This window comes from Myotis nattereri (assembly GCF_964212035.1).
Source record: "Myotis nattereri genome assembly, chromosome: 15".
Lineage (NCBI taxonomy): Eukaryota > Metazoa > Chordata > Mammalia > Chiroptera > Vespertilionidae > Myotis > Myotis nattereri.
The window spans coordinates 49,248,765-49,273,861 of NC_138090.1; the positions used below are offsets into that span (position 1 = coordinate 49,248,765).

Below are 25,097 nucleotides of genomic sequence, written 5' to 3' on the forward strand. Positions count from 1 at the left end.
ATGTGGGGAGCCGGGTAGGCGGCGGCGGCAGCGGCAGCATGGTGGTTCCGGAGAAGGAGCAGGTACCGTGGCCGGACCCGGGTCCGAGGGCACAGGGAGCGGGGCGCCTGGTCCCCCGTTCCCGCAGAGGCGGGTGCTGCGGACCCAGATTCGGGGGGCCGACGAAGACGGGGTGTCGGCGGGGCCCGGACTCGCGGGTCCGTGGGAGCGGCTCGGAGGCGGCTGCGTGTGCGGCCGGGACTCCGCGGTCCGGGGAGGCGGGCGCTGGGGTCCCTGATCCTGGTCCTGGGGCAGGACACGGGGTGCGGGGCTGCGTGTCCCCGAGACGTGACTGGAGCCCTCCCCCCCCCCCCGTCCCTGTCCCTGTCCCCAGAGTTGGATCCCCAAGATCTTCAGGAAGAAGACGTGCACGGCGTTCATCGTGGACCCCGCAGACCCGGGGTGAGGAGTTCGCCCCGGGGACCCGCCCTCCCGCCCGCTGGCCCCGCCCCCGGCCCCCCTTCCCCGACGCCTGACCCCGGGACACTTCCAAGGGCGTTCCCGGCGGGTGTCCCTCGGGGAGGGTGCGGGTCGCTGGGTCAGTGTCAGCGCCGGACTCGGTTCTGTCTCTTTCCTTCCCCTGGGCTGTCTGTCTCCTGTGTCTCTCTCTGTTTTTCTTTCTTGCCTGTTTCTGTTCATCCATCCGTCCGTCCGTCCGTCCGTCCATCCGTCCATCCGTCCATCCAAGAAAGCTTCCCTCAGGGCTCCCAAGACGGCCTACTTTTCAGGAGCACAGGCCCTGCCAGGGCTCAAATTTCACCTGGGGGACACGCGCTGTGTGGCTTTGGGCAAATGACTGCCCCTCTCTGGGCCTTACCTGGCCTCTGTGTGCGTACAAGCAGACCCTACCCCCCAGGGCCGTGGTCCGCAAACTGTGGCTCACGAGCCACATGCGGCTCTTTGGCCCCTTGAGTGTGGCTCCTCCTAAGCCTTAGGAGTACCCTAATTAAGTTAATAACAATGTACCTGTCTGTATAGTTTAAGTTTAAAAAATTTGGCTCTCAGAAGAAACTTCAGTCGTTGTACTGTTGATATTTGGCTCCGTTGACTCATGAGTTTGCCGACCACTGCGCCCCAGGGTTACGGTGAGAAACGTTGGAGTTATTTCTGGAACCGTGCCGGCCCACGGTAAGCCCTGAGAAATGCTTGCAACTCCCAGGGGCAGGGAGCAGGTACCGCCCGGGCAGGCCCGGAGCTTATGGGGGGGGGGGGGGGGGGAGCCAGACGGGTTGCCACCCCTGAGCCGCTCCTGGCCTCCAGAGACCATCTCTCAAGTGGGTCTGGTCTCGTTACTGGCAAGACAGTCTCGGGGCGTGGAGTGTGTTTTCTCGTGTGCCTGTTATGTTGATGCAGTCTGGCTTGCAACGATGGCTCAACAAACAGCTGTGCATTTAGGGGGTGAGTGTTCTAACACTTCCTGGTGGGCACTAGGGTGTGGTCAAGAAAGTGTAGGAACCTCTGGTCTAGCGGGCGGAGGGTAGCGGTAAGGCCAGGCCGGAGATCCAGATGCGAAGGGCGTGCCACTGGGTCCCGCGGGAGCTGGGGAGGAGACGGGGCATCACTCATGTCCTGGGGAGAAGGGGCCAGTGCGGTGACATCTGAAGGATGAGCTGGAGTTGGACGGGTGAAGGCTGAAGGCGGGCTGGAGAGAGGAAGGCGGGAAGTGATTCCGGGAGTGGGAACAGCATGTGCAAATTGACCATGTGATGAGTCTTGAAAATGGAGCGGAGTTCAGGGTGCACTGTCGGGAGAGTGGAGGCCAAGGAGGTTGGTGGGGCCAGACCTCATGGGGCCTCCAGTACCACTCGGGGGGGCAGGGACCCTGTCCTAGGTTGCTGGGGACCCACGGGAGGGGCAGGGGCAGCTCTGGGTGCGGGAAGACCCTGAGGGGGCCGTGTCAGGATGAATAGGAGTGCGGGAAGGCAGGGAAGAGTTTGGTCAAGGGTCCAGGTGGGAGGGGAAGAGGCCTGAGCCAGGCCAGGTCTGTGGGGACACAGGAGGGGTCACAGAGAGGAGAGAACGCGCACGCGGGTAGGACCTCGGGGACTGATGGATTTGGGGAGTAAGGAGAGTGGCTCCCGGACATGTGGCTTGGGGACTGAGAGACAGTGGGGTTGTCCCCACAGTGAGGGACCCAGGAGGATGAGCAGGTTTGGGGGTGCGTTTTGGGGCTCGGTGAGAGATCTAGTGAGCTGGGGCCCCGGGGCACTCCGGGCCTCGCAGACCTGGGTCGGGGACTCAGGGGAAGGTCTCGGACTTCCATCCAGGCTTTGAGAAGTCCTAGCTGTGGGTGGTCATGGAAGCTGGAAGTGGGGGAGGTGTTATGGGAGAAAGCGTGAAGTCAGGGAGGTTGCCAACTGGCAATTCCGTGACCTGTTTCCCCCCCATGGAAGAGCATTTGCAAACACCTGTCTCCAAACGCCGCCTCAGGTCCCAGGCCTGGGGCAGCCTCTTCCTTTCCACCTGATGCTTCCTTCCCTGAAGCGACTTGCCTGGCCCCTGGGCTTCAAGTTTGAGACTGGTGTGGGGAAGGGGCCTGGTCCTGGATCTGGGGACCACCTGACGCTCAAGCGGGGAGGAAGCCACAGATGAGGGAGGACAGGACGAGCTGCCAGGGGGAAGGTTTCTGCCACTTCGTGGTAGTCAGATAAGACCTGAATAGAGGCCATTGTATTTGGGGACACGCGGTAATTGCCGATCTTATCGGGAACAATTTCAGTTCCGGCGGCCACACCGAGAGGGCGAGGGCGGGCGGGGAGGAGGTGCGAGTGCAGAGGGAGCCGGCCAGCCCCGGCCCGCGGACGTTCGGTCGAGGTGGAGCTGTCCTGCAGCCACTGGCCACACGCGGCCCCTGACCGCTCCGAGAAAGTGGATTTTTAACTTTTATTTATTTATTTTTAATATATATTTTTATTGATTTCAGAGACGAAAGAAGAGGAAGAGGGAGATAGAAACGTCAATGAGGAGAGAGAATCATTGATCAGCTGCCTCCTGCACACGCCCCACACTGGGGATGGAGCCTGCAACCGGGGCATGTGCCCTGACCTGGAATCGAACCGTGACCTCCTGGTTCATAGGTCGATGCTCAACCACTGAGCCACTCAGGCTGGGCTGGATTTTTAATTGTATTTCACTTAAATTTACTTGAATACTAGAGGCCCGGTGCACGAAACTCGTGCAAGAGTAGGCCTTCCTTCCCCCAGCTGCGGGCACCAGCTTCCTTCTGGCACCTGGGACCCAGGCTTCCCTCGCAGCCCCAGTTTGTCCGGAAGGACACCCAGTCTAATTAGCATATCATGCTTTTATTATTATAGACAGAGAGCCCCATCTGGCTAGGGGCTTCTGTATGGACAGCTCGGATTCTGGAACATTCCTTGGATACGTTTTGCAGGGAAGGGCCGGTAGGAAGTCGATGGAAGGGAACAAGGGAGTCCAGGGATGAGGCTGAGATGGGTGAAAGGATCAGGGGGGTAAACCGAGGCATGCCAGGACCCTGGAGGTAGACCCAGGAAGGAGGTAGGGTGCATCTCCCCTGAGCTTCTCTCTGCCGGGTGCTGGGCCGAGCGTATTCTGTTCGTGGACCTTCGCGGACCGGGTGGCCATTCTTTTGTTGACCAAAGTTCGGTCTTCACAGCTCTTATCAAGTCCATGTGCCGCTTGTGCTGTCCTTCCCATAAAGCTGCTCCTCACTCACTGCCTTTGTGTAAACGCGCGTCCCCTGTTCTGGAATCGAGGACCAAAGAGATTCAGATACATTTGCAGCTTAACCCCTCCTTCCCCAAACCGGGGTTCCTTGCTTTCTAAAACTCTGGTGCCGGCTCTGGCCGGTGTGGTTCAGTTGGTGGAGTGTCATCCCAGGCACTGAAAGGATGCGGGTTCGATTCCTGATCAGGGCACATGCCCGGCTGCGGGCTCGATCCCTGATAGGGAGCATGCAGGAGACAGCTGATGTTTTGCTCTCACATTGATAGTTCTCTCTCTTTCCCTCTTGCTTCCTCTCTCTCTAAAAGTCAAATTAAGAAATCGTTAAGCCTGGCCGGTGTGGCTCAGTGGTCACGGTTGGATTCCCGGTCAGGGCACGTGCCTGGGTTGTGGGCCCCAGTGGTTGGTGTTTCTATCCCTCTCCCTTCTTCTCTCTCTAAGAGAAATCAATAAAAACATATTAAAAAACCCACCTCTGGCCAAATGGCATTGAGATAGCAGGGGCTACTTGTATGTTTGTTTAGGGGGGAAAAGTATCATAGGCGGTGCACTTGCCGCAAAGAGAAACGAGCCACACAAGACTATTACAATGAAAACCAAAGAAAGGAGTTGGCCCTCTCGCCGGAAGCTGTCGCCAGCCCCGTTTCAGAGCCTGCAGCCGGCGTTTCTGTGTTAAAGAGAAAGCTGTGCACGGGGCTGGGCGTCCCGTTCCGGCCCCAGCCGAGCCTCTGTCCCGGGCAGTCATCAGGACTGAAAAAGGGTGACGCCCTCGCTGTGTTTGTCATTCGAGGTTATTTAAAGCTCTGCGAGGAGCCCATGCAGCGCCTGGTATGTCGCCCTCGTTCCAGGGACGTTGCACAATGCCCCTGGCGCCTCTCAGGGCGACGGGCCAGGCTGTGTTGTTAGTGCCTTTTGCTTTGAGGGGGTTTTAGCTCAGAGAGGTGAAGCCACTCGCCCAAAGCCACACAGCTGCCTCAGCCTCTCTGGATGGTTCTTTCCTCGGTGAACATGGTCCGTGTGGACGGGGCAGCGAGGTCCCACCGTCCTCCTGGTGGGCAAGGCGGCTGTCTCTCCTCCCGCCCGTGTCCTCCTCAGGCTGCGCCAGGAAGGGGCAGGGCCAGGGTCAGCGGGGACGGTGACGGCCTCTGGGGCGCGGGCAGAAGTATGGACACGTCTCCAAGACGCTCGGGGCCGGGGGCCACCTCTGGGGCTCACGCGCCCCCTTGTCCCTCCCCTGCAGAGGGACCCTGTGCCAGTGCGGGCGTCCCCGGAGTGCCCACCTGGCCGTGGCCGTGGAGGACGCGTTCGGGGCGGCCGTGGTGACGGTGTGGGACAGTGACTTGCACACCACGGAGAAGCCCACCGATGCCTACGGGGACCTGGACTTCATGGGTGCCGGCCGCAAGGCCAGCAATGTGAGGCCTGCATGCTGGGCAGGGCCAGGGGCGGCCAGCGGGGCGGCAGGCTGGGGGCTCTCGGAGCTGGGGCCTGGGGCGCCCCAGCTGAACAGGTGTCTCCCCATTTGCCCACCCCTGTCTTCACCTCCCTCTGGGTGTCTGTCCCCCTCTCTCTGGGTGTCTGTCCCCCTCTCTCTGGGTCTGTGTCCCCCTCTCTCTGGGTGTCTGTCCCCCTCCCTCTGGGTGTCTGTCCCCCTCTCTCTGGGTGTCTGTCCCCCTCCCTCTGGGTGTCTGTTCCCCTCTCTCTGGGTCTGTGTCCCCCTCTCTCTGGGTCTGTGTCCCCCTCTCTCTGGATCTGTCCCCCCTCTCTCTGGGTGTCTGTGTCCCCCTCTCTCTGGGTGTCTGTGTCCCCCTCTCTCTGGATCTGTCCCCCCTCTCTCTGGGTGTCTGTGTCCCCCTCTCTCTGGGTGTCTGTGTCCCCCTCTCTCTGGGTGTCTGTGTCCCCCTCTCTCTGGGTCTGTGTCCCCCTCTCTCTGGATCTGTCCCCCCTCTCTCTGGGTATCTGTGTCCCCCTCTCTCTGGGTGTCTGTGTCCCCCTCTCTCTGGGTCTGTGTCCCCCTCTCTCTGGGTGTCTGTGTCCCCCTCTCTCTGGGTCTGTGTCCCCCTCTCTCTGGGTCTGTGTCCCCCTCTCTCTGGGTGTCTGTCCCCCTCTCTCTGGGTCTGTGTCCCCCTCTCTCTGGGTGTCTGTCCCCCTCTCTCTGGGTGTCTGTCCCCCCTCTCTCTGGGTCTGTGTCCCCCTCTCTCTGGGTGTCTGTCCCCCTCTCTCTGGGTGTCTGTCCCCCCTCTCTCTGGGTGTCTGTCCCCCCTCTCTCTGGGTGTCTGTCCCCCTCTCTCTGGGTGTCTGTCCCCCTCTCTCTGGGTGTCTGTGTCCCCCTCTCTCTGGGTGTCTGTCCCCCTCTCTCTGGGGCTCTGTCCGCCCTCTGGGTCCCTTTGGGCCTCTGCTCCCTTCTGGTCTCTGTGCCCCTCCTGTGTCCCCCCCTCCCCTGTGTCCACAGTTCCTCCGACTCTCTGACCGCACGGATCCGGCTACAGTTTATAATCTGGTCACGCGCACATGGGGCTTCCGGGCCCCGAACCTGGTGGTGTCAGTGTTGGGGGGGTCGGGGGGCCCCATCCTCCAGACCTGGCTGCAGGACCTGCTGCGCAGCGGGCTGGTGCGGGCCGCGCAGAGCACAGGTGACTGAGGGCGGGTGGGGGGCTCTGCCTCCGGGGCCGGGGCTGGCTGCTCGTCTCCCCCACTTCTCTGGGATGCTGCCTGCCCCCCTCTCCGTGTGGGGGTGTTTGTCTCACTCTGTTCTCTCTCTCTCTGTCTTTACGCACCTGTGTGCTGCTGGGCCTCACCGTCATCACCCCCTTTGTCTGCAGGGGCCTGGATTGTCACCGGGGGGCTGCACACCGGCATTGGCCGGCATGTGGGCGTGGCTGTGCGGGACCACCAGACAGCCAGCACTGGGGGCACCAAGGTGGTGGCCATGGGCGTGGCCCCCTGGGGAGTGGTTCGCAATAGAGAGGCCCTCACCAACCCCAAGGTAGGACCCGGGGGCTTGGAAAAGGAGCGGTTTGGGGGCCTGGACCCCTGGGTCTGAGGGAGGAGGGGCTGGAGGCCCGGACCTGGATTCCCGGGTCTGATGGAAAGACTCCCGGGTCTGGCCCCTCACCCCCAGGGCTCGTTCCCTGCGAGTTACCCGTGGCGCGGGGACCCCCAGGACGGGGTGCAGTTCCCCCTGGACTACAACTACTCGGCCTTCCTCCTGGTGGACGATGGCACCCACGGCCGCCTGGGTGGCGAGAACCGCTTCCGCCTGCGCTTCGAGTCCTACATCGCCCAGCAGAAGACGGGCGTGGCAGGTGCGTGGCGTCTCCACTGGCGGCCCGGGCTCGGGACCCAGCGGCCTGATCTGGTCAGGATTTGGGGTTTGGCGCGAGGAGGAGGTTTCTGTGGTCAAGGCCTTCCCGGCATTTGCTGTATTTTTTAAAAAAACCCTTTATCTGAAATGGGAAATGCACAGGAGTGGACAGCTCGCTGATTTTTATTTTTTTTAATAAATTAAATTTTCTTACGCCACCAGCACCTAGATCGAGAAGCAATATTAGCAGCCCCAGAAGCCTTCCGCCCGCACCATGGGCCATCTCATCCTGCTTCTAGCATCACAGAGTAGTTCTGGCCTGTGTTTGTCTTCACTACCATCTGTACCTTCTGGAGCCTGGCTTCTGACACCCGACATCATTTCTTTCTTTCTTTCTTTTTTTTAAATCTATTTTTTTAATTGATTTCAGTGAGGAAGGGAGCGGGAGAGAGAGATAGAAACATCAATGATGAGGGAGAATCATTGATCGGCTGCCTCCTGCACGTTGGACGGAGCCAGCAACCCAGGCACGTGCCCTTGACCGGAATCGAACCCGGGACCTTTCAGTCCACAGGCGGATGCTCTATCCCAGGGGTCCTCAAACTACGGCCCGCGGGCCACATGCAAATATAAATATTGTATTTGTTCCCGTTTTGTTTTTTTACTTCAAAATAAGATATGTGCAGTGTGCATAGGAATTTGTTCATAGTTTTTTTTTTTTAAACTATAGTCCGGCCCTCCAACGGTCTGAGGGACAGTGAACTGGTCCCCTGTTTAAGAAGTTTGAGGACCCCTGCTCTATCCACTGAGCCAAACCAGCTAGGGCCCGACATCATTTCTGTGGGCTTCATCCGTATCATTGCCTGAGTTGTGGTTTGTAAATAACCCATGAGTAAAAGAAAAACAAAACACGTCTTGAATATATGACATACCGATGCTTTTGAGATGCAGCTAATGCAATACTTAGAGGAAAATGTGTAGATTTAAGTGCATAATATCCAAAAGAAGAAGAAAGGCTGAAAATGGTTGACTTAAGCCTCCAATTTGAAAAGCTTTAGAGCCCTGGCTGGTGTGGCTCAGTGGTTAGGCACCCTCCCGTGCACCAGAAGATTTGATTCCGGTCAGGGCACTTGTCCGGGCTTCAGGCTCCGTCTCTGGTAGAGGGTGTGCAGGAGGCAGCTGATCGGCGTTCTGCTCTCACATCAATGTTTCTCTCTCTCTCCCCATCTCCCTTCCTCTCGCTCTAAAAATGAATAAAAATAGCCCTAGCCAGTTTGGCTCAGTGGACAGAGTGTCAGCCTGTGGACTGAGAGGTCCTGGGTTCGATTCCAGTCAAGGGCACATGCCTGGGGTTTCGGGCTCAATCCCCAGTGGGGGGCGTGCAGGAGGCAACCGATCAATGATTCTTTCTCATCATTGATGTTTCTATCTCTCTCTGCCTCTCCCTTCTCCTCTGCAATCAATAAAAATATATTTAAAAAATAAATAGCCGAAACCGGTTTGGCTCAGGGAATAGAGCGTCGGCCTGCGGACTGAAGGGTCCCAGGTTCGATTCCGGTCAAGGGCATGTACCTGGGTTGCGGGCATATCCCCGGTGGGGGATGTGCAGGAGGCAGCTGATCGATGTTTCTCTCTCATCGATGTTTCTAACTCTCTATCTCTCTCCCTTCCTCTCTGTAAAAAATCAATAAAATATATTAATAAAAAATAAATAAATAAATAAAAAGCAATAAAAATAAAAAATAAAAAAAGAACCCTAGAAACAACACAACAAATCAAATCTAGGGAACATAGAAGCAAGAAAATAAAACAGAAAAGGGCAGAAATTGATGAACTAAATACATGTATAGTGAAGAATATCAACTAAAACAAAAGTGGGGTTTTTTGGCAAAAATTTCTGTTTAATTTTTAAACTTTACTTCGCTTTCTGGCTACATTAATCTTATTTTTTTTAATGTTTATACAGTAAAACTTATTTTTGGGGTGTGCAGCTCTATGGTTATAGATTCATGTGACCATTTCCACAATCAGGACACAGTATGGGCCTCTTACCTTGAAGGCATCCATTTCTTTTTTACCCCAGCCCCCAGCAACCACTGATCTCTTCACCACCACTCTCATCTTCTCTTTTCCAGAAGGCCATATAAATAGAATAATAAAATGCATAACCTTTTGAGACCGGCTTTTCATGCAACCTAATATATTATGGCAGTTTTAACGTTCGCCCTTTGGAACAAATCAGCTCATACCAAGATATATAAAGAAACAGTTAATTACCCTCCCTACCTAGCTCCAACCCCTCTATTGGGGTAATTAGTCTTACACAATTTAGACTTTATCCCTTTATACCTTTATCTATGCTTATAAAATTCTACGCAATTATATTTCCAGCTATATGGTGTTTCTTTCTTATATTATACATATTACACTTTCTTTTTTTTTAATATATATTTCTTTATTGATTTCAGAGAGGAAGGCAGAAGGAGGGAGAGAGAGAGATAGAAACATCAATGATGAGAGAGAATCACTGATTGGCTGCCTCCTGCACACCCCGACTGGGGATCAAGCCCGCAACCCAGGCACGTGCCCTTGGCTGGAATCGAACCCAGGACCCTTCAGTCCGCAGGCCAACGCTCTATCCACTGAGCCAAGCCGGCCAGGGCTCATGTGACACTTTCTTATGGCCATCCCTTTAGGTCCGAACGTCTTTCTTTGGGGGGGAGTGGGGGGAGGGTCCCAACTTCTTCACCTTGCTCCCACTTCTAATAAGTAGTTGTATGATATTCCTTAGTTATGGGGGTAACATCTGTTGTTTATGTTTCTGAGTTGATGGATACTTAAGGCTTTACCAGTGCTTGGCACTATAAGGAATGCTGGATAAATATCTTTGTGTGGACATGCAGAATTACATTACAGGTGTCTTAAATTCTATACAGTAGATTCCCCGAGTGATATTGCTGTGGGTGTATATCAATAGGTAGACTAGATAATTTTTCTAAAAACTTGTAGTGCCCTGACTGGTTTGGCTCAGTGGATAGAGCGTTGGCCTGCGGACCGAAAGGTCCCAGGTTCGATTCCAGTCAAAGGCATGTACCTGGGTTGCGGGCACATCCCCAGTGGGGAGTGTGCAGGAGACAGCTGATCGATGCTTCTGACTGTCTATCTCTCTCCCTCTCTGTAAAAAATCAATAAAATATATTAAAAAATAAAATAAAATAAAAACTTGTAGCAATTTTCACTCCCATCGAGAATATATGAGAATGTCCTTTTCCATTTAGTCTCAACCAGCTCTGGATACTCTTGCTTCAATTATTTTATTTTTTCCAATTTGATGGGTAAAAAGTAACATCTCACTTTTAATTTGATTTTTTTAATTCATCTAATAATATTAAGAGATGTAAACATATTTTGTTGGCCAATCAGATTTCCTCAGTTATGAATTGCCTGTTCATATTCTGTCTACATCTTGTTGTTGTTGCCAAACCTCACCCAAGAATGTTTTTCCCTTTAATTTTTTAGAGAGAGTGCAAGGGAGGGAGCGGGAGGAGAGAGAGAGAGAAAGAGAGAGAGAGAGACATCAATGTGAGAGACACATCTATTGGTTGCCTCCTGCATGCGCTCCTACCTGATTGAACCTGCAACCCAGGTACGTGCCCTTAACCAGGAATGGAACCTGTGACCCTTTGGTGCACAGGCTGATGCTCTAACCAATGAGCAACACCAGCCAGCATATTTTAAAATTGGATTCTTTCTTTCTTGTCTTTTTATAGGCATTTTTGTATCCTGTCAATAGTAACCCTTTGAATATTAGATGTATTGTCCCTATGTTCATAGGGCTCCAAAATTTCTTAACTCTGACATTTACTCTTCCATGTGAATTTTAAAATGATCGTGTGCCATTAAAAAAAACCCCAAAAAACAAAAAGGGGCCTGGCTGGTGTGGCTCAGTGGTTGAGCATCGACCCAGGAACCAAGAGGTCACTGGTTCGATTCCCAGTCAGGGCACGTGCCCGGGTTGTGGGCTTGATCCCCAGTAGGGGCTGTGCAGGGGCTGCCAATGGATAGCTTCCTCTCTCATTGATGTTTCGATCTCTCTATCCCTCTCACTTCCTATCTCTCTAAAAATCACTAAAAAATATATTAACGAATAAAATAAACCGAAACACTTCCAAATTCCTCCTACCCTCCTTCTTTCCCCAAACTGCATTTAATTCCTTTGTTACTTTGTGACAGGTTAACATGGCACTAGTTTTTCCATTTATTCAGGCCTTGTCCTTACATAATTTTTTTTTTTTTGTCAATTTCTTCATAAAGGTCTAGTATTTTTTCTGGATGAATTAATTCCCAGGTATTCTATGCCTTTTAAAAAATCAAAACGTGAGTAAGAGACACGTTTTGAGAAAAGTTCTTGATTTTTGTTTCTTTTTCTTTTTCTTTTCTTTTTTAAAAAAATGTATTTTATTGATTTTTTTACAGAGAGGAAGGGAGAGGTATAGAGAGTTAGAAACATCGATGAGAGAGAAACATCGATCAGCTGCCTCCTGCACACCCCCTACTGGGGATGTGCCCGCAACCAAGGTACATGCCCTTGACCAGAATCGAACCTGGGACCCTTGAGTCCGCAGGCCGACGCTCTATCCAATGAGCCAAACTGGTCAGGGCTGTTTATTTTTCTTATATCAATTCTCTTATTAATATTTACTTATATTGAGGGGAGTCTCTACAACTGTCTGAGACTATAAATCATATTTTCCTCCAAATAAATTCCTTGGCTCTTCCAGCGTAAAAAAAAAAATACCATTTTCATTATTTTATTCTTTGACACCATTATGCCCGGATGAGTGTGAATAATAATAATGCGGTCTCATTTCTTCCTGTAATGGGAACAGATCTTGTGTGACTTTAATATGTGGCTTTGGTAGATATCTTTATTGCGTTTGGAGCGTCCTTTCTTTTCCTTATTTCCTTCATTTCCTGTTTGAACCTTCATCTTCTCCTGGCTCCTGATCTTCAGCAACCACAGAATTGCCGCTAACAAAAACCGGCCTCGCTCGGGAAGCCAGGAGTCCCGGCCCCGGCCCCTCCTTCCTCGGGGAGCTGAGCATTCCTGTCTTCAAAACCGGGCCCCTCCCCAGGTGCTCAAAGACAGGACAAGTCCCATGAGCCTCAGGGCAGAGGACTGGGCAGAAGCCAACCTTTGCCGCAGGGACTCCTGGCAAATGTCCACCGTCCCTGGCAAAGGCGGACGGAGGTGACCACACCCTGGCCCTCTGCTCTCCCCAGGGACTGGCATTGACATCCCCGTCCTGCTCCTTCTGATTGATGGAAATGAGAAGATGCTGAAGGTACAGTCAAGAGCCCAGACCCTTGGGTGTCAGGGGCTGGGGGCACGGGCCCTGGGTTTCAGGGGAGGAGGGAGTGGGGGACCTGTACTTCAGGTGGGGTGAATCCCTTCATCCCTTCCTTCCCTGACCTAACTCCCCCCTTTATCTTGTAGCGGATAGAGAACGCCACCCAGGCCCAGCTCCCCTGCCTCCTGGTGGCCGGGTCTGGGGGCGCTGCCGATTGCCTGGCGGAGATCCTGGAAGACACTCTGGCTCCAGGGAGGGGAGGGGGCAGGCAAGGGGATGCCCGAGATCGGATTAGGCGTTTCTTCCCCAAAGGGGACCCCGAAGTCCTGCAGGCCCAGGTATGACATGGAGGGCCCGACTCTCGATCCTGAGATGGAAGGGAGCTGGGGGCCTGAGTTCCTGGGACTGGAGAGAAGAGTGTGCTTGCTGAGGGCTGGGAGTCCTGGATCCAAGGGAAGAGGGTAGTAGGGACCCAGACTCGTGGGTTTGAGGGAGGAGAGGCCTGGGGGCCTGGACTCCCGGGTTCTGGGAGTAGAGGGAGCTGGGCGCCTGGAAGACCAGGTCCTGAGGGCCCCTGTGTCCCTGTGGCCAGGGCCCCGGTGGAGCGGGCTGGCGATGTGGAATTCGGTGTTCTGCAGGTGGAGCGGATCATGACCCGGAAGGAGCTGCTGACAGTCTATTCCTCTGAGGACGGCCCTGAGGAATTCGAGACCATTGTTTTGAGGGCTCTTGTCAAGGGTAAGACTTGGACCCCCCAATTCCTCCGCTCTCTCTGCTCAACTTTGGACAGTTTTCCTGGCCTGGGTGCTTACTCATTCCCTCTCCTCTGAGGCCCTGCCCCTCCTCACCTCTTTCTTTGTATCCTTCCCCTTTGCACTGTTTCTTGAGGCTTTGCATGGTGCTTTTGAACAGTTTCCCAAGAGAGTTTCTTTATATTTCAGCACTGCTTTCCTTCTGTCGGATCCATTTATCCATCCTTTCATCCGTTATCCATCCATCCATCCATCCATCCATCCATCCATCCATCTATCCACTCATCCATCCATCCATCCATCCATCCATCCATCCATCCATCCATCCATCCACTCATCCATCCATCCATCCATCCACTCATCCATCCATCCATCCATCCATCCATCCATCCATCCATCCATCCACACATCCATCCATCCATCCATCCATCCATCCATCCATCCATCCATCCACTCATCCATCCATCCATCCATCCATCCATCCATCCATCCATTCACTCATCCATCTATCCATCCATCCATCCATCCATCCATCCATCCATCCATCCATCCACTCATCCATCCATCCATCCATCCATCCATCCATCCATCCATCCATCCACTCATCCATCCATCCATCCATCCACTCATCCATCCATCCATCCATCCATCCATCCATCCATCCACCCATCCATCCATCCATCCATCCATCCATCCATCCATCCACCCTTTCTTCCTCTTCTGCGTGCCTCCAGTATGTTATGTTCCAAGCACTGCAGGGTGGGGAGTCAGAGAGGAGCCAGAGCACTGCCTCCCAGTGAGGAGCGCCTGATGTTTCACTGGAGGAATGAATGATGAAAACCAGGGTGGGGGGCATGATGGCACCTGGTGGACGCTGAGGGCAGGGCTGGTTTATTCATTCAACAAGCGCCATCCTAGGCTCCAGAGGTGATAGCAGATCCGTATCCTGCTCGCAAGAGCCCTGATCCTACCAGGGCTGTTTGGATGCAGCCTTAAATAAAATTTAAGACAAAAGCTTGGGGGAGGAACCGGCGTCAGTGAGGGGAGGACATTCTAAGAGGATTGGTGTTTAAATTGGGCCTTGAAGACCCAGTACTTTGGACTTAGTAAGATGAGGACACGGGAGACATACGTGGTCACGGGATTTCCCAGGGCTCTGTGGGGATGTGGGCGGGGAGGTTATTTTTGGTGTTAGACGAGTTTCACAGGGAAAACACCCCAGCTAAAAACTCCTAAGAGGCATAGTATCAATTTACAAGGTGTTCTCAGCCCCAGGCCCCCCCCCCAGTCGTATCCACCATGTTCTGTGGCGGCAGAAAGAACAGTTGCTTCTGATTTGGGAGTCAGATAAAGCTGTGTGCATAGTGGCCTTGAGAAAGAGGCTTTCCTCGCCGAGTCTGAATTTCTCTCTCTCTGAAAAATCGGAGATAATACCTTGCAGGGTGTTGTGAGCTGAGAGGCAGCTTCTGAGCAGTGCCTGGTGCCTGGGTGGGGGTGGGGGGACCCAGTAAATGAGAGGTCTTCTCAGTGTGACCCTCTTTCTCACGGGGACGCCTCCTCACACAGAGGATGACAGTGGGCCGATCGGCTTCGCTTTACGGAAGTTCAGGTACGAGCTCCTTGGGAGAAAGCAGCAGCGCAGCGAGACGTGGTTTGGGGGTGGCAAGCCCGTTCCCTGCAGAAGTGGAAGCGATCCGATCACACTCTGCGGGGAAATTGGAGCCGGCGGGCGGGCTGCGGGCTGGGTGATGGCCGAGTGGAGTGGATGGGGTTTCAGCAGGTGAGGAAGGAGGGAAGGGGGAAGGGACGAAGGCTCCTTAAGAGTCTAGCGGGAGCCAGGCACTGTCCTGAGCCGCTGGAGTGCGTTTCTGTCCCTGACCCTCCCTTCCCGCCTGTAAGGATTTCCTCCCCACTTTGCAGATGAAGAAACTGAGACACAGAGGGGGGAAGTGGCTTGGCCAGGGTCACGCGAGGTGACAGAGGCCAGGCTTCCATTCGGGCCTGTCTGACTCTCCATCCAGCCCACTGCACGGGCTGTGTTGGGGGTAGGGGGTTGGGGAGGGAGAGCCACGTGGATGCCATGCAGCATGTCGCCTGAGACAGCCACTGAGGGGGGCAGGGCCAGACCACCCTGGGCCTCAGCTGAGGCTTTGTCCTGAGGGGCATGGGAGGGACAGGGTCAGTCCTGTGTGTAGAAGGACCCTGGGGGCCAGGTGGGGCAGACTAGAGAGGAGAGGAGAGATTGAGGAAAGGAAGAGACTGCAGCGGAGGTGATGGGACAGGATGGAGCTGGGGCCTCGGGGACAGTCGGGGGCAGGGAGAGAGTCAGGGGCTGGAGAGAGAGGGCTTAGGCCAGTGATGGCGAACCTATGAGGCACGTGTCAGAGGTGACACGCGAACTCAGTTTTTTGGTTGATTTTTCTTTGTTAAATGGCATTTATTTATTTATTTTATTTTATTTTATTTGTTTATTTTTAAAATATATTTTATTGAGTTTTTACAGAGAGGAAGGGAGAGGGACAGAGAGCTAGAAACATTGATGAGAGAGAAACATCGATCAGCCGCCTCCCGCACACTCCCCACTGGGCATATGCCCACAACCAAGGCACATGCCCCTGACCGGAATCGAACCCAGGACCCTTGAGTCCATAGGCCGACGCCCTACCCACTGAGCCAAACCAGTTACGGCTTCCTTGCTCTTCTTAAGGACCCCCAGGGTCTCCCAGAGTCCCTAGAACAGTGGTCGGCAAACTCATGAGTCAACAGAGCCAAATATCAACAGGACAACGATTGGAATTTCTTTTGAGAGCCAAATTTTTTAAACTTAAACGATATGGGTAGGTACATTGTTATTAACTTAATCAGGGTGCTCCTAAGCTGGCCTTTGCTAAAAACGTCCTCAATCTGATTGCGGTACGTTTGCTGAGGTCGACCCCTTCCAACTCTCCCATCCACACTCGTCTTGTATACTTGTTTCATCTATATTCGCATTTTTTCCTATCCTCGTTTTCTGCTCCTGCCCCCTCTTCCCTCTTACACGTACTCCGCGTTTCAGGACTTGAGGGCGACTTAGGTTTGCCATCGGCTCCTGCGTTTTCCTGCACCCGCCTTTGCTCCAGCTGCTCCTGCTGCTGAAGGCGCTTTCCGCCTGAGATGCACACCTTCAACTCCACCGGCCTCCCCCAAGCCCCGCTCAGACCCACCTGTCGCACTCAGACCCCGGTGACCGCAGCCTCCCTGGCCCTTATCACATGCTATGCCCGCCTCCGGCGGTGCCCATCACCCTGAGGGTAGTTGTGTGGTTCCGGGACCTATTTCCCTGGAATGAGCTCCTTCCGGGCAGGGACTGGATCCAATTTCTCCACCCCTCCCAGTGCCCGGTCCATAACCTACCTCAATAATGTTCAGGGAGGGAATGATTCCCTTCCTTCTTCCTGGGGCCTTTACACACTGGGCTGCTCTCTGCCCCTGAGTTGAATGACTTTCTGCTTGACTTCTGAAGACCCCAGAATCTGCCAACAGCACCACTTATATGGGATTTAAAAAAAATTTTTTATTGACTTTTTGGGGTTTTTGTTTGTTTGTTTTTTAGAGAGAGAGAGGAAGGGAGAGGGATACAGAGATAGAAACATCAATGTGAGAGAAACATCAATTGACTGCCTCCTGCACGCTCCCTCCTGGGGATCGAGCTGGACACCCGGGCATGTGCCCTGACCGGGAATTGAACCAGGGACCTCTTGGTTCATGGGTTGACGCTCAACCACTGAGCCACACCAGCTGGGCTTAATATGCAACCCCAAAAGCAAAGCAGACACGCATCCGATGTCCCCGCCCTCCCCCTGACTTTTCCCTCCGCCCTCTCCCTTGCAGCCTGCGGGAGCTCCGAGGCCTCCGCTTACCTGGACGAGCTGCGTTTGGCTGTGGCTTGGAACCGCGTGGACATTGCCCAGAGCGAACTCTTCCGGGGTGACATCCAGTGGCGGGTGAGGGGGCGGAACCAGGGCTGGGGGTCCCGACAAGGGGAGGCACTTGACATGTGGCCTGTCCATCCGCTTCTTATTGTCCAGTGTCCGCATCCTGTTCCCTCTCCATCCGTCACTCAATTCTCTACCCCCATCCCTGGCCCTTCACCTCTGACCACACCTGGCCTCCTGCCTGCCCCTGCTCATCTCTCCTCCCCTGCATCCCGCCCCTGTCAGTCCGTCCACCTGGAGGCCTCGCTCATGGACGCCCTCCTGAATGACCGGCCGGAGTTCGTGCGCCTGCTCATCTCGCGTGGCCTCAGCCTGGGCCACTTCCTGACCCCCACGCGCCTGGCCCAGCTCTACAGCGCGGCGCCCCCCAGCTCGCTCATCCGCAGCCTCCTGGACCAGGCGTCCCACGGCGCGGGCGCCAAAACCCCAGCCCAGAAGCCGTCCGCCGAGCCCCGGCTCCCCGACGTGGGGCGGGTGCTCCGGATGCTGCTGGGTGAGATGTGCGCGCCGAGGTACCGCGCGTGGGCCGCGGGGGATCCCCACCGCGACCACGGCTGCAGGGACAGCGACCATGGCTGCCCCGAGAGCGTAAGGACCCGGGCATGCTGGTGGGGGAGACCCAGAAGGGCTGGGGGTGGGGCTACGCTGTGAGGGGGTGTGGCTACACGGGGAGGGGTGTGGCTACGCTGGGAGGGGGTGTGGTTACGCTGTGAGGGGGTGTGGCCACGCCAGGAGGGGGTGTGGCTACACGGGGAGGGGTGTGGCTACACGGGAGGGGGTGTGGCCAGCTGACGGTGTGTGAAAAGACGGGCAGGGGCCGATGGGGGCGGGGTCAGGGCGGTGTCGGGGGCGGGGCCAGTACTCACCACGCCCCCTTGCCTGCAGTCCCAGCTGCTCTGCCGCAGGGCCCCCTCGGAGCTCATGCTGGACGCGGTGCTGGGCCAGACCCCCTGGAGCGACCTGTTTCTCTGGGCGCTGCTCCTGAACAGGGCGCAGATGGCCTTGTACTTCTGGGAGATAGTGAGTGCTGCCTTGGCCGCTGATTCTGCTCTCCGCGTCCCTGTCCTTCGGTTCTCCCAGACCCCGGTGTCCCCCGTGACCTCTGATGTCACCCTGACCCCCACCACCCAGTCCTCTGTTCCTGGTGTATGACTCCAGCTGCTGCTGCCTCCCCTCCCTCCCCCCCCCCCCCAATATGTCATGCATTTCTTGTAACTGGACTTTTCTGTTAACAATATATATTGGGCCTTTCTCTTGTGCATACATGGGAATTAACCTCTTTCTTTCAAACTGTCTGTACAAAGAAGTTAGACGTTATTTGGTAGCCAACGGGCATCATTTAAACATTGGTACACTTGCAATTTATTTTATTTTATTTTAAAATATATTTTATTGATTTTTTACAGAGAGGAAGGGAGAGGGATAGAGACTTAGAAACATCGATGAGAGAGAAACATCGATCAGCCGCCTCCTGCACACCTCCTACTGGGGATGTGCCCATATCAAGGTACATGCCCTTGACCGGAATCGAACCTGGGACCTTTCAGTCTGCAGGCCGACGCTCTATCCACTGAGCCAAACCGGTTAGGGCTATTTTTATTTTTTTTTAAAATTTTTTTTTTATTGATTTCAGAGATGAAGGGAGAGGGAGAGGGAGAGAAACATCAGTGATGAGAGAGAATCATGGATCGGCTGCCTCCTGCACGCCCCACACTGGGGATTGAGCCCGCAACCCGGGCACGTGCCCTGACTGGGAATCGAACTGTGACCTCCTGGGTCGTAGGTTGACTCTCAACCACTGAGCCATGCCAGCCGGGCTGTACACTTGTGTTTAGATACCTTGTTGTAGCTGCAATGTAGAAGGGGAAGACTAGACAGAGACAAGGAAGCCAGGTAAGAAGCCACGCTGGGCTCTCCAGGCAGCCGAGGTGAGGGCCTGACTACAGCAGGTGGGATAGAGGTGTCGGGACACATTTGAGAAGTTGCAAGGTTAAAAAAATAAATAAAAAAACTTGTGGGAGTTAAATCGGATCTAAGATAGAGCTTATTTTTATGCCTATATGCGATAGAAATATCTTGACAGGACTCTTCAGCTGATCAGGTCAGGGGTTGAATACAGACTTTATTATTATTTTTTTAATCCTCACCCAAGGACATTTTTCCATTGATTTTTAGGGAGAGTGAAAGAGAAAGGGAAAGACAGAGAGAAACACATCGATTGGTTGCCTCCTGCACGAGCCTCTCCCCGGCCCCGATTATGCACCGGTTGGGTCTGGGATTGTGAGCTGGTGCAGGCCAGGCTGAGGGACCTCAACAGTGCACGAATCCGTGCATTGGGCCTCTAGTTGTTGTATATAAGTGTTTAATCCTACATGTTAATTCTACTGAGGTTCCTTGTGCGAGTCACTTCTCTCTCTCTTGCTGTTTTCAACATCCTTTCTTTTTGACTTTGAACAATTTGATTTCTTAGTGTGGATTTCTTTGAACTTTCCTCTTTGGAATGCCTTGGTCTTCTTGGATACGTAAATTCATGTATTTCATCAAACTTGGAAAGTGTTAGGCCATCTTATCTTCAAATGTTCTTTTGTTTCTTTCTGCCTGTCCTCCCCTTTTGGGAATCCAACTATGCATATATTGGCATGTCTTATGGTGTCCTACAGGCCTCTCGGGGCTTGTTAATTTTTGGTTCTTTTTTCCTTATGTGCCTCCAACTGTATAATCTCCATTGATTTTTCTTCAAGTTCACAAATTCTCTTCTGCCTCCTCAGAGCTGCCACTGAGCCTTTCTGGTAAACTTTTCACGTTAGTCATTGCACTTTTCTGCTCCAGAATTTCTTATTTGCTTACTTTATTATTATTATTATTATTTCTCTCTCTTTATTCATATTCTCTACTTGATACGACATCATTTACCTGGGTTCTTTTAGTTCCTTTTTCATAATTTCCTTTAGCTCTTTTTTTTTTTTTTTCCTTTAGCTCTTTAAGCATGTTTAAGACAGTTGCTTTAAAGTGTCTAAGTCTGAGTTTCCTTAGGGACAGTTTTTATTAATTTCTCTTTTCTTGTGAATAGGCCATACTTTCTCGTTTCTTTGCACGCCCCAGAATTTTTTTTGTTGGAAACTGGAATTTTTAATATTATTCTAAAGTGGCCATTCTGGATATCAGCTCACCTCCTCCCTCCACGGTTTCTCGTTGCTTCTTCTTCTGGCGTGTTGGCTGAGTGGCCTTTCTAAGCTATTTTTGTAAAGTCTGTATTCTTTGTCATGTGCGGCCACTGACGTACCTGTTCTGTTAGCTCAGGGGTCAACTGGTGACTTGATAGAGATTTCCCTAAATGCTTGGGGGCGGGGTGAGAGAAACCCAAACCCTCCCAGCCTGCAGATTCACTCCGTGTTGGAGCTGTCTTTCAACGCGCAGGCAGGCTGTTTACACTTCTGCTTTATCTGTTGCTTCCTGGTTTGGTTGCCTAAAGGTCAGCCTGAAGTGAAAGCTCGGGGCTTTCTCCAGTCATTTCTGGGCAGGCATCCAGGCTTGTCAATGCACGTAGCCTTCTAAGTCCCTTGGTACACACAGGAGCTTTATAAACCCCTAGTCCCCCCAGGTTCTCCCTCCCGAGCTGTTCAGTATGTCTATTACTACCCGGGCTGCTATTCTTTTGTCTTTTTTTTGTTCTTGAGTTGTAAGGGGGCCGCTCTTTATTTTTAAACGCTTTCAAACACCACCTGGGAAGCCACTTCTGTCCTGGGGAAGTTCCAAGGACAGTGGGACAAAGGCAAGCTCTTGTGCTGTTTTCTTCAGGGAGCCGCACACAACCACACACACAACCACAGTTACTTAAGAGTAAGATCTGAATTGCTGCCCTAACCGGTTTGGCTCAGTGGATAGAGCGCGGGCCTGCGGACTCAAGGGTCCCAGGTTCGATTCCAGTCAAGTACGGGGTGTGCAGGAGGCAGCTGATCGATGTTTCTAACTCTCTACCCCTCTCCCTTCCTCTCTGTAAAAAAATCAATAAAATATATTTAAAAAATAAAAATAATCATTCTCCCCTTTAAAAAAAAAAAAAGATCTCAATTGCCCTTCTGGTACCCCAAACCCACACCTTCAGGCGCCACTGAGCTGGGGAGTTGGCGATGGCAAGTGGGTTAGTTAAAATGTCACAGTGCTCTTTAAAAATATATATATAGATTTCAGAGAGGAAGGGAGAGGGACAGAGATAGAAGCATCCATGATGAGAGAGAATCATTGATTGCCTGCCTGCCCCACACCGGAGATCGAGCATCGAGCCTGCAACCCAGGCATGTGCCCTTGACCTGGAATCGAACCGTGACCTCCCGGTTCACAGGTCGAAGCTCCACCACTGAGCCACGGCTTACTGAAATTTAAGTTTCATTCTTCATTAAGCACTTTCCTATTTGTTGTACGCTTTATATGAGGTTCCAGAATTTTTAAAAAAGTGGATTCTGACAGTTTGGGCCAGCTTGTTTGTTGCTTTTGTGGAGGGATGGCGTTTGAAGCTCTCTACCCGGCATTTTGGGTGACATCTTCAGCTGCTCCCCGGCCTGTCCTTAATCTCTGAGGCCATTCTAACCAGCCCAGCCCCTGCTCTCTGAACTCTCTGACGCAGCGGTTCTCAACCTTCCTAATGCCGCGACCCTTTAATACAGTTCCCCATGTGGTGGTGACCCCCAACCATAACATTGTTTTTGTTGCTACTTCATCACTGTCATGTTGCTACTGTTATGAATCGTCATGTAAATATCTGATCTGCAGGATCTTTTCATTGTGACAAATTGAACATAATGAAAGCATAGTGATCAATCACAAACACAATATGTCATTATATCTGTGTTTTCCGATGGTCTTAGGCGACCCCTGTGAAAGGGTCGTTCCACCCCCAAAGGGGTCGCGACCCACAGGTTGAGAACCGCTGCTCTGACGTCTGACCTTTTCACCTGGTGTCCAGTGTCTTCCAGATCCATCCACGAGCATCCCTTTATCCGTGGCCTCTGCTGACCCCGGTTAATTCCTGAACTCTGGCTTTGTCCCTTCCCTTGATCTCAGGCTTGCTGCCCCCGCCTCACCCTCGGACCCTACCCACCACCTCTGTCTGTCTGTCTCTCCAGGGCTCCAACGCCGTGGCCTCGGCTCTAGGGGCCTGTTTGCTGCTCCGCGTGCTGGCGCGCCTGGAGTCCGAGGCGGAGGAGGCAGCGCGCAGGAAGGAGCTGGCAGCCAAGTTTGAGGGGCTGGGTGTTGGTGCGTGGGGCAAGGGTGCCTGGGGGCAGGGCCCGGGGCTGCGGTGACGGGGTCTGTGCGTCTCCCCGCTCTCCGCGCACCCCTTGTCTCTCCGCTCACACGGCCTCCTTGCTCCTCGCTCCGCCTCTCGCCGACCTCCGCGCCCAGACCTCTTTGGCGAATGCCACCGCAGCAGCGAGGACCGCGCCGCCCACCTGCTCCTCCGGCGCTGCCCGTTCTGGGGGGATGCCACCTGCCTGCAGCTCGCCATGCAGGCCGATGCCCGCGCCTTCTTCGCCCAGGACGGGGTCCAGGTGAGCGCGGAGGCCGGCCTCCCGACCCGCGGTCATGAGTCCACAGAGCCAAATAGCAACAGGGCAACGGTTGAAATTGCTTTTGAGAGCCAAATTTTTATAAGCTTAAACTCTATAGGTAGGTACGTTGTTATTAACTTCATTAGGGTCCTCCTAAGGCTTAGGAAGAGCCACCCTCAAGGGGCCAAAGAGCCGCATGTGGCTCGCGAGCCGCAGTGTGCCGACCGCGGTGACCCAAACAGACCCCGGCCACACAGGATCCCCGATGAACCCAGAGCAAGCGCCTCCCGGTTCTGGTCTCAGCCAGGAGAATGGCCTCACCCATTCCCTGGTGTTTTGGACACAAACTCTGGGTTAGGAAAGGCTGCCCCTCCTGCAGGAATCCCCCTCTTTCCGGAAGCCCGGCGTGCTGCCTGCAGACAGCAAGTCCAGCTTATCCCAACAGGAAGTCCCGCCCAGCCGTGGGAATGATTTGATTGGCATTTCAAATAATTACCCAGAGTTCTTTGCTCCAAACAATGGTTCAACTCCTGGGGTCTTTTTTTTTTTTTTTAATATGTTTTTATTGGTTTTTAGAGAGAGAGGAATGGAGAGGGAGAGGGAGACAGAAGCATCAACGATGAGAGCAAAACATCTGTGGGCGGCCGCCTGCACGCCACAACCCGGGCATGTGCCCTGACCCAGAATTGAACCGTGACCTCCTGGTTCATAGGTCCACGCTCAACCCCTGAGCCACCCCGGCCTGGCTCATGGGGTCTATTTTATGCCCTTATCTTAACCCCCTGTGCTCTGTGACCAGGGAGAAAATACTAGTGCCTGTCTTCCTGGGGTGTGGTGAGGGCTATGTGAGCTAATCTATGCAGAGTGCTTAGCCCAGTACCTGGCATATCCTTTATAATAAAGCCCTAATATGCAAATCGAGTCGCTATGATGTGCATTGACCATCACTAGGATGTGAGCTGCCCCCTGGTGGTCAGTGTGCTCCCACTGGGGGAGTGCCACTCAGCCAGAAGCCTGGTTCATAGCTGGTGAGCATAGCGGTGGTGGTGGGAGCCTCTCCCGCCCCCACTGTAGGCGGGTGGTAAGGACCGAGGGATCCCAGACTGTGAGCCCCAGACTGTGAGAGGGACGTCTGATTGCCGGCTTAGGCCCAATCCCCGGGGGAGGGTGGGGGAGTGGGCCTAAGCCAGCAGGTGGACATCCCCCGAGGGGTCCTGGACTGTGAGAGGGCACAGGCCAGGCTGAGGGACCCTTTCCAGTGCACAATTTTCGTGCACCGGGCCTCTAGTTGTGTTAATAACTGTCGGCTCGAACCTGAGGGAAGATGGTCAAAGGCCAGGACCCCGATAGTTGCGGTCCCCACATTGAGCACTTGCTCTGGGCCCTGGAGCCGTGGGCCAGTTCTTGCCTGGGGTCTTCGGGAAGGGCTGGGGGAGATTCAGGCTCTAACCTTCCCCACCCCCACAGTCTCTGCTGACACAGAAGTGGTGGGGGGAGATGGACAGCTCCACGCCCATCTGGGCCCTGGTTCTCGCCTTCTTTTGCCCCCCACTCATCTACACCAACCTCATCACCTTCAGGTCAGTCCCGGGGTTAGGCTGGTAGGAGGGCGCCGCTCATCATTCTTCCTGCTCAGCTCTGCCCACCTCTCAGGCCTCCCAGTGCTTCCGCCTTGTTTCTCTCTTTCCCTCCCCAAGACTGGGGCACGTTCTGGGAGGTGAGCTTTTGGGGGGCTCTCTATCTCTACAGGCAGTTCTTCTGCCCGCAGGCATGGCTCTGGGATGGTTCCCTTTAGGGTGACTCTTGTGGGGCACCTCCCTGTCTCCCTGCCATATCTCTGGGTAAAGAAGCTGGGTATCTCTGGAGAATTCCTCTCCCACTCTCCCCTCCCCAATTCTCACTCTGTGCCTCTCTCCATGCCAGGAGGTCAGCGGCGGAGTCCACACAGAAGGACCTGGGGTTTGACATGGACGGGAGCCTCAATGGGGAAGGGCCTGTCAGGTGAGCGCAGCACCAGCCCACACGCAGTGGGGCGGCCTGGGCAGCCGCAGGAGCTCTGGGTACGGGGAGCAAGGCCAGAGCGGAGAAGGGGGGCTTCCGGAGGTGCTGGTTTCACGCAGCCACTGAAGATACGGAGGCAGTTTCCCAATGCTAATAAATGGTGTGTGTGTGGGGGGGATATAAGAGACTAAATCTATGGTCACAGGGAAACAGAGTCCCACATTTATACCCATCTTTGCAGCCTCTATTTGTACTTTAGCCACATAAATGGGGAAAGGGAGGGCCTTGGCCCCCAGTCTCCCAGAAGTAGAAATGTTTTTGGGGCTGTTAGGAACATAATCAGACTGCCAGAAGTCTACGAAACCCACTACATCCCTTAGAAGACAAGTCAAATGTAAATATATGTGTGTGTGGGGTTTTCCGGGATG

General features: G+C 53.9%; 1 protein-coding gene across 1 annotated transcript in view; it reads left to right on the forward strand.

The window, feature by feature from the left end:
* Positions 1-25,097, forward strand: part of TRPM4 (transient receptor potential cation channel subfamily M member 4) — a 42,834-nt gene continuing 17,737 nt past the window's right edge. The window contains exons 1-16 of the mRNA XM_081108415.1: positions 1-62; positions 374-441; positions 4,982-5,156; positions 6,194-6,374; positions 6,564-6,727; positions 6,863-7,046; positions 12,329-12,390; positions 12,543-12,734; positions 13,035-13,134; positions 17,019-17,131; positions 17,348-17,710; positions 18,008-18,142; positions 22,246-22,375; positions 22,523-22,668; positions 24,136-24,248; positions 24,592-24,669. Of these exons, the coding sequence (XP_080964541.1) occupies positions 39-62; positions 374-441; positions 4,982-5,156; positions 6,194-6,374; positions 6,564-6,727; positions 6,863-7,046; positions 12,329-12,390; positions 12,543-12,734; positions 13,035-13,134; positions 17,019-17,131; positions 17,348-17,710; positions 18,008-18,142; positions 22,246-22,375; positions 22,523-22,668; positions 24,136-24,248; positions 24,592-24,669 (2,228 nt within the window). The 5' untranslated portion in view covers positions 1-38. The remainder of the gene's footprint in view (positions 63-373; positions 442-4,981; positions 5,157-6,193; positions 6,375-6,563; positions 6,728-6,862; positions 7,047-12,328; positions 12,391-12,542; positions 12,735-13,034; positions 13,135-17,018; positions 17,132-17,347; positions 17,711-18,007; positions 18,143-22,245; positions 22,376-22,522; positions 22,669-24,135; positions 24,249-24,591; positions 24,670-25,097) is intronic.